Consider the following 12,003-nt stretch of genomic DNA (forward strand, 5'->3'; position numbering starts at 1 on the left):
ACTCATTCTTGCTTCATTATGAGTCAGCATTTTAATCGATTTAGAGGCATACAAATCAAAAACACAGAAGTAGCAGGGGCAGACTGCAAGTGCCTTGGAGAATAAAAAGTTCTGCAGGATTATTAAAAGATGTAGCATATAAAAAAAAAAAAAAAGCAAAACCCCAGTAAGATTAAGCTGAGTACAATGTATTAAAATCTAAATCCAAAGGAAGAATAACCCATTGTAAATCAGTGGCTGAACTATTAAGACAGTAACCTTTGGGAAGATTTAACTACAAGAGAAAAGAACAAGGTGTTACTGGTTGCAATTCACTCTGCTACAATTCCAGTTCCAACACTCCTCTGCTCATTGTGAAGACCACAGAATTCCACTATGAAATTCTTATGAAATAATGGAAAGTCGGTTTCTCAAATTGCAGCAGAGAGTGAAATGAGAAGGAGACAGGTGGAAAATAGTGCCAGAATGGAAGAAAGTGCACCACCCCAAGAAAAAAAGAAAACAATTAATATAGAACAGACTTGGAAATCACCTCCATCAGGATGTTCAAGGCCACCACAGGCTGTACGCCTACAGTTCTGCATGTCCCTTAGGGAGTGTAACCATTCACTAGCCAACAACACAGACTGAACAAAATTCACGTTTTTCAGCTCAGTTACATTAAAAAATCAAGGTCCCCCTAAACAAAAATGTTTATTCATGTGATTCTCACTCCTCTGGGTCAGCAAAATATCTTTTATATAAAACTTAAAGACAGAGCGCAACAAAATTTCTACTCCTTTGCCCTCTCATGACTGAACTGTAAATTACGTTATGCTTTCTTTAGTGACCAGATTTGCAGATTTACCTGAAGTATTGAGAACTTCCTAGCATGTATGACCCAAGCACCTTTTCTAGAGTTTAAAAACATTTATAGTTGCAAAACTTACACTTTAATGTACACAGTTCAACCTTCTTTTCAAATATATAAGTGACATCTGACAAAAGATTACATGTATATTTTCAACAAGGCATCAAAACTTTATTGAGTTCACTCAATATCTATGAGGACTCATGTAGAATATTAAAATAATAAAGGAATTAATTTTTTCTTATCTTCAACAGAAGTACAGCAAGTTTTCTGGTGCCCTGCTACAGCATACAAATTTGTTTTCATGCAGACAATTTTTGGTACAAAGACAAACAAAACTCAGATCAAAAGTTGAGTAACTGTAGGAAATAACTGAGATAAGTAATTTATCTTTCTAAATTTTTATCCCTCTACTAAATAAGGCATTGAACATTTTTTCTACAACAGAGAAAAGACAGGTGTCTTGCCCATAGTTTTATTTCATCAGGAAGGTTTATGCAGTTCTGCACAAAGGCCACTGTATGCACAGTACAAAGCTCCCTTTGATAACTCCAGCACAAAGACACTGCATATTGACAACATTATACAACAATGTGGGTGGGATAGGGCAAAAAAAAAGATTAAAACAAAACAGCATTCTTCCTGTTGGAAAAGCAGAACAAAACAAGGCACTTTCATTAAATAAGTGAAGAACAGAAACAAGCTGTATCAAAGATTCCACAGAGCTGACCCAGAGCACTGTAACAAAATTCTGCAGTAATGAACAAGTAAAATACAAAAAGGCACTGCATAATCCTCTCCCTGCAACTCCCCTTTCTCAACCAATTAGCCAACAGAACTTGGCACAATGGAGTCTTAATTATAAAGTGCATTTCCTGTCTTAATACATTTTGAAAAACAGGCTATAGTACACATGTAGCAACATCCCCATGTGTACACTATATTGAAACAAAAATACATTGCAACTAGATTCAATCTAGTTATGAACTGTGCAGGAAATAATATGGCTTCTTTACAAGTCTTTCAATAACCTCCATATAATCTGGAATATTTTTAAACAAACATGAATGCATTAGCTAGATGGTAAGAGGTAGTGTTCCAAGTAAAAGGCAAACTCACCAATTCTATTGTTACGTGGGTGTATAGCAAAGGTATCCCAGATTTTCAAAGCAGCATTACCGAACAAAGAGTATTACAGCATGCTATCTTGGGATGAAATACACAGTGTTTTGGGGTCTCATATTAGTTTGTTCAGCAAAAATGACCATTGTTTTTTTTAAAATGTCCAACTACAATTCCATGTCATAAGTACTTTTCTCTCAGTACTGTAAGTTTTCCTATTGCATTGCATTAAAATTTCCAGAGAAATATTCTTCAACTTTAGAATTTAAAACCAACACATTCTACACTCGTATGAAACATGAGTCCATTTTTACTGCAACAAGCATTTATGGCTATAAGAATACAATAACACAAATAGAAAACACAAGAACATATCAAATGTGTCACATCAGTGCAACATATGACATGCTCATTAGATATGTTTGGTGTTTTAATATGAAGCTTTCATCACTCCGCTAGGAAAGTCAGTCAAATTGTGTATGTACACTATCTAAATTTTAGCTGATTTTAGCCCTTATTAGACTTCAATATATTAAATATATACAGGCAAGATAAAAACTGAAATTGAAGCAGCACTGGGTATTTTTCTTACATTAATAAATTCTAAGGACTTATGTAAACATTCAATATGTGCAGTCTTGCTCTTTGCTGTAAATTCTTCACAGCTATTCTATGCCTTGTCCCAAGCTTGAACCTTTCAGAGGTAGCAGCAGCTACCTATTGCTCTTCATCAGCGGTATACGCTACTTCAGCAACTTCAATTTCCGGTACAGAATTTTCAGCCAAAGGGCCACTCCAGCATGCTTCATGGTTCTCTCTATCTGAGCTGCAACAAGAGATCAATAAGCTTTGTCAAATGGAAACTAATAGGATTCTCTGTAGTCATTTTATGCCTGCAATCCACAAAACATTTAAAGCTTGTTCAACTTATCGCTTATTCCAAATCTAAAATTATCTAACCTTAGGGTTTAAAGAAACATGAGATAGCTAGAGAGGTGCAATAAAATGCTGAATTCCTCAGCCGTGCAGTATTCTTACAAAGCCAAGCAGTTAAAAACATACTTTAAGAAAAACTAAAATATAACATGTAAGTAAAATAGTATTTACCAGCTGTCCTCACCCAGGGTACCCTGGTCTGCTTCTGCTGCAGAAGACTCCACCTCACCACTGCACTCGCTTCCTTCTCCTGACATTTGTCGAGTCATTTTTCCTAAAGATAAATCCCTACAACAAATAAAAACAAAGTACAACCAATCCATTTGGTGAAAATTCAGCATTGAAGGGTTTTTTCTTTCATTTTAAACTTTGCAGTTTCTAAGAACCTATCAATCTCACTCCTACATGACCCATTTCTTTTATTACTACAGAGATGCAGGCCTTGCAGTAGATAGCCATTTAAATAGTTCATTTGCCACAGCTGCTTATTCCTAAACTAAATTTAATCATCTGGTTGCATCACAATTTCATAGCTTTACAAAATTCAAGTCTCAGAGTAGCAATTTTGACTTCAGGTAAGAAATCACAAGCAGATGATCTAAGCCACACACATCTTGCATAAATGGCAGAAGGATTATATCCTGAACATAGTCAGAATGAAGATGGGCAGGATGATAAAAAGATTCCAACATTTTCCCAAGTTTCTCATTGTAACTTTAGAGTCACATATTACGTTTCAAATACATTTTCCCATTAATTAGAGACAGGTAATTTTTTTTTTCTTAACAGCAACACAAGCTGGCAGTCCAACTACCCTGGCAACAGCTCAGAATATGGTCATGTAAAATTAAAAAAAAAAATTTCCAAAGTATTTCTCTGCATGGAAAACATATATCAGTTTAGTGTTGAAAGCTGCCACCTGAACTGGGGAGGAAAGCTTGTGAGCAATTTTGTGTTGACAGTGACACTGCTGTATTTCCCTCCCTTTAAAATTTACTTTCAACTAGTACTGTTTCCATAGTTTTATTTTACTGCATACAATTCAAGTAATCACAGAGCGGTAGGGGTTGGAAGATCTGACCTCTGAAGATCATCTGGTCCAATCCCACTGCTAAAGCAAGTCCACCTACAGCAGGCTGTGCAAAAGCACATCCAGGTGGGTTTTGGATATCTCCAGAGAAGGAGACTTCATATCCTCTCTGGATAGCCTGTTCCAGTGCTCTGTTAACCTCAGAGTAAAGGTGGAATTTTCTGTGCTCCAGTCTGTTCACTGCTCCTTGTCTTGTTGCTGGGCACCACTGAAAAGAATCTGGCCCCATCCTCTTGACACTCACCCCTTATATAATTGTAAGCATTGATAAGAGCCCCTCTCAGTCTTCTCTTCTCCAGGCTAAACAGACCCAGGTCTCTCAGCCTCTCCTCAAAAGAGATGCTCTAATCCCTTCATCATCTTGGTGGTCCCCCACTGGACTCTTTTGAGCAGTTCCTTGTCTTTCTTGAACTGGGGAGCCCAGACATGGATACAGGACTCCAGGCACAGCCTCACTAGGGCAGAGTAGAAGGGAGGGATGACATCCCTCGAACTGCTGGTCACACTCTCCTTAATGCACTCCAGGATACCACTGACATTCTTGGCCAATACCTTGGCAGTGTTCTATAACATGACTACTGCCCCATGTCTGGGCCAAACCCAGCATGATATGTAAAGGCCTACAAGTCTGATGCCTTGTCCAATTGTCCCCTCTCCTACATCACATTTTAGGTACTTGGTCTTTAAAGTGTAGAGGCAGAAGATGCTTAATTCTTGTTGGGCCATCAGATTGGTGGTAAATGGTGTGAAATCCAGCTGGAGGCCAGTGACAAGTGGGGTTCCCCAGGGCTCAGTGCTGGGTCCAGCCCTGTTCAATGTCTTTATCAATGACCTCGATGAAGGCATCGAGTGCACCCTTAGCAAGTTTGCGGACGACACTAAGCTGGGTGGAAGTGTCGATCTGCTGGAGGGTAGGGAGGCTCTGCAAAGGGATCTGAACAGGCTGGACCGCTGGGCTGAGTCCAAAGGCATGAGGTTTAACAAGGCCAAATGCTGGGTCCTGCACTTGGGGCACAACAACCCTGTGCAGTGCTACAGACTAGGAGAAGTCTGTCTAGAAAGCTGCCTGGAGGAGAGGGACCTGGGGGTGTTGGTTGCCAGCCGACTGCACATGAGCCAGCAGTGTGCCCAGGTGGCCAAGAAGGCCAATGGCATCTTGGCTTGTATCAGAAACAGTGTGGCCAGCAGGTCCAAGGAGGTTATTCTCCCTCTGTACTTGGCACTGGTGAGACCGCTCCTCGAATCCTGTGTTCAGTTCTGGGCCCCTCACCACAAGAAGGATGTTGAGGCTCTGGAGCGAGTCCAGAGAAGAGCAACAAAGCTGGTGAGGGGGCTGGAGAGCAGGTCTTACGAGGAGCGGCTGAGAGAGTTGGGGTTGTTTAGCCTGGAGAAGAGGAGGCTGAGGGGAGACTTCATTGCTCTCTATAACTACCTGAAAGGAGGTTGTAGAGAGGAGGGTGCTGGCCTCTTCTCCCAAGTGACAGGGGACAGGACAAGAGGGAATGGCCTCAAGCTCCGCCAGGGGAGATTTAGGCTGGACATTAGGAAAAAATTCTTCACAGAAAGGGTCATTGGGCATTGGAAGAGGCTGCCCAGGGAGGTGGTTGAGTTACGTTCCCTGGAAGTGTTTAAGGGACGGGTGGACGAGGTGCTAAGGGGCATGGTTTAGTGTTTGATAGGAATGGTTGGACTCGATGATCCCGGTGGGTCTCTTCCAACCTGGTGGTTCTATGATTCTATGATTAAAATGTCACTTCAACACGGCCAAAGGCAGACCCGTTTCTTCTGGGTTCGAGTCCCACCAGAGAAGTTGAATTTCTTACCAAGTAAACCTGTGACCTTGTTTAACTTTTATAACTGAAAACCACAGGAGTTATTTTCTATCAAGACTTCAGCTTCTACTTGGCTGACTTTCAATAATTTTAAATGTCTGGGAAACTGGTAGGGTGTTTGTGTATTTAAAACCACCTCTATCTTCAAGGTTACCGCTAAAAAAAAAAAAAAAATCCCTTGTTATTCAAGCTTTCTTATTTTATTTTTAGTCACACAGAATTTCCTGTCATGATATTTTAGCCAAATACAAGTGATTTAATTTTTATTGGCTATTTCACTATTTAAAGCAGCAGTTAAGTCAAAACTTTCTTTTCAAAGAGTGAAATCTTCTTTCTAATGTAATCACTTGCCTTCAGGAGTAAGTGACAAACTGAATATGGTACTCAGATCAGGTATTTCAATAAGTCATAACAATTCAGTTTAAGTCCTTTTCCAAAAGTAGCTTACTTAAACTCTGTATACAAAGATGGGACCTGTTAGTCAACCTGGATATGCTAGACTCAACAACCCAAGCAGTTATTAAAATAACTGCTAAAGGGACCATGGGAATTTACTCCTTTGCTAAGGAAACCCCGCAATGACTGACTCAGCAGGTTTATCAGGACACTGAATGGCCCAACTTCACCTCCCTTGGGCCTACTACAAAATTTAGCAGACAGGCACCATAAAGTTCTACTATAAAACTCCACCATTCTTTTCCTTAGCATTTAAATAGCACTAGAGATTGTCCATTTAAGTCTATCTGCAGCATAGTTCCAGAAAATTCACAACAAAATTAAAGACACTAATACAGATGCATAATTGTTTGATCACTATGCTCTGTCAAAGCTTGGTAGTAGAACTTTACAAGTCAACGCAACGCTTTCATCTCTAGCAGGGCATTTCACATATCCACCACTTCAAAAGCAGTATGGAATCTCTGCCTTATCTTTGCAGGACTAAAAGGATTAGGAAACAATCCCAGTTACTTTAGATGGAAAGAAGATGGGACAACACACTCGCTGATTTGTTCTAAACAACAGTTTGCTAGCCAGCATATGAGAAAGAGTCTACTGGTAATAGCGCTTTGTATGGGGTTATGTGGGGAAAATTGTTTCCAAGAATACATTTGAAACTGGTGCTTGTGACTATATAGAGAAAATACCTTCATGGAAACAAGGCCCATAAAATTTCTACATACCTAATTCTTCTTTCAATAGTGTCTATATGAAGTTGCTTTTCACTCAACAATTTCTTCAGTGATTCAACCTCCCTTTGTTTTTCAAGCAGTTCTTTTTGTAGACGGTAATTTGTTTCCTCCAGAGTTTCACAGAAAGCCTATAAGACAAATTTAATAACATTTTCCATTTTACTTCAGTGGACTGCCTTATTGATTTTTTTCTTTTAGAAGTATCAATCCAACAGAATTGTAGGTGCTTTTCTTTGTATTAATTACCCTAAAGAGATCTATTAAAAAAATACATGTTAAAAAAGTATGTTTAAAAAACATTATTTTAAAATGTTCTGTCCTTAATAAAACAAAAGCTGCTTCACTTTGAACAACGAATTTATTATGCTAAATTGCAGCACAAATACTTTATCACATCAGTTTTTGTCTTGCAAGAGACTTTAGAAAGAGGCTTCTCTCCTTTGACACAGAAGTCCCTAATTTTGATTGGTTTTGCCTATGTAGAACATTAGCTAACTCCCTACCTCCTTTCCCCCTCACATAAGCTTTGCTTTCACATGATTTGCATGTGAATTTTGAAGTATCTAATTATTCCCAAGATACTAGGAAAATTTAGATAAAGCATATGCACTTGCCTTACCCAGGACAAAGGCAAAGTTGTGCAGCTCTTGTACCCAGTAGCTGTTACAAACAGGACAATCATCACAGTCAAAAGACCAACACAAAAACATTCTGAAAAAGCTAAGAACAGTAACTACTCAGCCATAATATGGACATTGTGCTACTCTGCTCAGTGGGATGTGTACACACAGTACACCTAATGAGTTTGACAGTGAGCAGTCTCAAAACTTAATGTGAAAAGTCAATGTAAAATGAAATATCCAGTGAATGCAGGAAGCAACAGAAGTGTCAGCACAGAGGCTGCTGATGTACTCCTGGGAAGAGCATGTCTAGCAACAGTAATGCGCAATACTGACTTCATAATTTACATGTTCTTGCTAAATAAGAAACCCATATAGGAGGCTTTCTTGGCTTAGCATTACATACAGCTAACTGCTAATTCACAGAATCCACTGAATATGAGCATTGATATAAACTCAGTTAAAAGCAACGCTCACAAGACACTGTTTTCCTGAATTTTTAAAATGGGCTACAGACATGAAAAAGCTACTATATTTTGTTTTAATTCAAGCTGACTCATCTTACAATTATACAATTCAAACAAATGCAGTGTTTTTCAATCCAATAACTGTTTTGACTTTTCTTTTTGCACTAAGTTATAATTTATTTTATTGACCCAAATAGGAAATTTATCTTGATTGACAGACGCTGAAGACCAATCATAGTTAAGTCACAGCTTTATTCACATTTACTAGAGCTGAGAAGCCGTGTCATGCAATTCATTCTTCACACAGCATTTTTAGCGATTGCTTTAACTACCATTCTAGTTATTCAGTCATCCTCTTTCACCCAAGGCAGTTAAGTGAATTGTAGTGTATTTTGTAAAACTGTTCAGGGTTGCTGGTGCCTTGACTGAAAACTGGCAATTATTTCCTTAGGAATATAACTAAGTTCTATTATTTCTACCTTTACGATTTATGCACATGCAAGTTGCCCTATTCACAGAATACCTAAAAATATTCCATGGGTTTTTGTGAACTGTTTGATTGTTCTATATGAGAAACAAAAAAAGACTTTCTGAAAAAACATATCTCTAGCTGTAATCTCTGTTATCAGCTGCCCAAGGAAAGGAAGTCACTGTTCACAAATGAATAAGAAAACAACATAATCTGAAGGATATAATAGCAAAAAGGTGAACTGAAGTTAAGGAAGACCTATCAGGGAATAGTGTCTAACAAGACATCTTGCACCCTGAGGAGCTGAACACCTGAGTCCAGTACAGCTCTAATACCCACATAGGTCAAACTTTCCCTGTAAATTCTGAAAGGACAACAGAACTAAGCCAGCTGAAGAGAGCTTTGCTTTCTTTTTCAATGGATCATGAAACACAGATGTCTGGAAAAAGGACCTGTGGAAACAATTACCATGGATATGACAAAAAATTTGCTTTGGTGACTATTCAGTCCACACTTCTGTGATTAGATTTCTGTAACTCCCAATTGATTTTTAATGGGCAGACTCCCTGTACCCCTCCCAAAAAGCTAACTATGTTTTGGCAAGTCCTTCTTGAACTGGAAAAACACAACAGACATAAAACAAAAAGGATATCCATATTTTCCTTTATCAGGAAAACAGCAAGATTTTTTTTTTTTTTGCAGTGCTTTGATATGACAAAAGTAACACGAGAAAGGTGAAACAGAAATTGAGTGATTCATTTACACGTTGATTCATTTTAAAATGAACTCCAGCACCTGTCCTGTAGCTGGGCATTGTTAAAAAAGGCAAGGATGGATATAGATGCTCTCTGGTATGCAGAGGTTCAGGATGCTAGCAGGCAGGACCAGGGCAAAAAGCAGGACCATAACTGTGGATTTTGGGTGAGCAGATTTTAATCTCTTCAGAAATCTGCTTGGAAGAAAGAATCTATGGGAAACCATCCTGAAAGGAAAAGCAGCCCATACCTGATATTCAAGATTCATTACCTCCAAAGCTCAAGAAAGGTCCATTCCAACAAGTAGGATATCAAGCAAAGGTTGCAGGAGGCCTATGCAAGGAACTCCTAACTGAACTCAGACATAAAAAGAAAGTATACTAGCAGTGGACGCATGGAGAGGAGACTCAGGAGAAGTACAGAGCTGCTGTCTGGTCTACAGGGACAGAGTTAAGAAAGTGAAGGCAAACCTGGAGCTGAATCTGGCAAGGCATGGTGAAAGGAAACATGAAAGGATTCTATTATACAAGTACATAATCAGCAAGAAGATGACTAGGGAAATCACGGACCTGCTGCTGAATGGAGCAAGGGAACTTGTGACAAAGCACACTGAAAACATAACGTACTTGATACTGTCTTTGCCTGTCTTGGCAGGCAAGACTGACCTGCAGGAATCCCAGACCTCCGCAACCAGAGGAAGAGACAAGGAAGGGCAAGACACACTTAACCTCATTGGAAGAGGATCAGGCCAGGGAAAACTTAAATTTTATACATTAAGTTCACGGGAGGCTGACAGGTTGCACCTATGAAAGCTGAGGAAGCTGCCTGGTCTCCAGCTTGTTGTACACCAGGACTCCAGGGCTTATGATTCAAAGACCATAATCAAAGATAACTAAGGGACCTGAGCATCTTCCATGTGATAACAGGATGAGAGCGCTGTGACTTCAGGCTGGAGAAAAGAAGGCGTGGGGTAATCTTATCAATGGGTATAAATACTCAATGGAAGGGAATGAAGAAAATGGAGCCTGACTCTTCTCAACAGCGCCCACTGACAGGACAAGAGACAATGGGCTCAAATTAAAACTCAGAAAATTCAACCCAAACACATGAAAACACTTTCACTATGACTGTGATCGAAGGCTGGGGCAGGCTGCGAAGTGAGGTTGTGATGTCTCCTTCGTAGAACATTCAAAGGCTGACTGGATATGATCCTGGGCAATCCGCAATATCTGACCCTGTCTGAGAGTTCAGCTAGGTGATCTCAAACCGCCCCTTTCAACTTCAGCCATTCTGTAATAAAGTGGGGTATCCCTCAGAGACCAGAATTTTGACAGATGTGTGACAATTTTATAGAAATTGTTAACAGCTGAAACTGCAACAGCACAGCTCTTTTAATAGTTTGCCTAAAATCCTATGGTGTAAGAATAACCCTTAGACTTCACCACAGTATGCATGATGAAAATATCTCTTGAAATTTCAGTGCCTTCTTCATTATCTTAAATAATACCTGTAATTTTTATTAATTTCCATCAATTTATATATCTATGATAAAAATGACTGAATTGAAGTTATGAGCTCTTAACACAAAATAACTCACATCACTCAGATAATTTAGCAGTAATTTTTCACATAACTTTTCAGTAATTTAACAAGAGCCAGGGCAATCCCACTTACATGCAAACTGAAGTGGTAAATATAAATTTAGTTGAAAGAGCATCACTTTAACATCCTTAATGTCTACACTACTAACAACAAATGTACAATTGCAAAATGTACTGTTAGTCTGTAAAGCCAGAAAACCAAGACGAGCCATTCTAAACAGACTTGATGTAGCTTTGCATGCCAGTGAAACATACTTGAAATAAAATAGGCTGCAGCATACATCTGTTCAATGCGCTCATATGCATCGTGAAAGGCTGCTGTCTTACAACACTAGTTAACACTACTCAGTTATCTGGAAGAGCACTATTTTTGGTGGTCAGAATTAATCCTTTCATTACCTTCCACAGCAAGAACATTTTACCACAAAATCTGAAGTTTAAGGTATATGTATTGTAACAACGTGTTGGACACAAACCTACAAAACCTCTTGTTATATTCAGTAGCAGCCTTATGTAACTAGTTGCCCTAAAAACAAATTTCATCCACTTGCCATAAAAGGCAAAAAGGAAGAGATTATATCTTGGGATAGGGATCACGTACAGCACTCAAGGATTATCAATGTGCACCAATAAGATTGTGTCAGTTTGTCAGTTTTAGAAATACATAATTTGCAAATTTTTGTGAAAGAACATAGAAATAAAAACATTTCATTCCATATCACTCAGCAGACTCAGCAAATCTTACAATATTCTAAAAACAAATACTGCCTTCTGCATACTGCTTTTATCATATTACATAGCACTTACCCTGCTCTCTTCTAGACTGTCAAAAGGACCCGGAGGATCATCCAGACAAAGAAATTCTCTGACTGCAAGGCTATACCAAACAACAGAATGAATTACTTGGCATACAGAAAAGCGACAATACTTAAATATGATGATACAGGGGCATTATTTCTTTAAGAGACGCAAACATCTATGCTCAAATTTACTCCAAACCATTTAAAATAATGTTAACAGACTATTAAGTCTCAGTTGTATGTGTTAACCAGGGACAGTACTTAACTGTGA

At 38.8% G+C, this 12,003-nt stretch overlaps 1 protein-coding gene across 3 annotated transcripts in view; it reads right to left on the reverse strand.

The window, feature by feature from the left end:
• Positions 1-683: 683 nt before the first annotated feature.
• SNX16 (sorting nexin 16) overlaps positions 684-12,003 on the reverse strand; it is a 29,916-nt gene continuing 18,596 nt past the window's right edge. For 2 of the 3 annotated variants that reach the window (XM_069854280.1, XM_069854281.1), the window contains exons 5-8: positions 11,740-11,809; positions 7,012-7,148; positions 3,080-3,196; positions 684-2,798 (exon numbers count right to left, since the gene is read on the reverse strand). In XM_069854280.1, the coding sequence (XP_069710381.1) occupies positions 2,690-2,798; positions 3,080-3,196; positions 7,012-7,148; positions 11,740-11,809 (433 nt within the window). In that variant the 3' untranslated portion in view covers positions 684-2,689. The remainder of the gene's footprint in view (positions 2,799-3,079; positions 3,197-7,011; positions 7,149-11,739; positions 11,810-12,003) is intronic. The other variant, XM_069854282.1, reaches the window with a different exon arrangement.

Source organism: Phaenicophaeus curvirostris, chromosome 3 (assembly GCF_032191515.1).
Source record: "Phaenicophaeus curvirostris isolate KB17595 chromosome 3, BPBGC_Pcur_1.0, whole genome shotgun sequence".
NCBI lineage: Eukaryota > Metazoa > Chordata > Aves > Cuculiformes > Cuculidae > Phaenicophaeus > Phaenicophaeus curvirostris.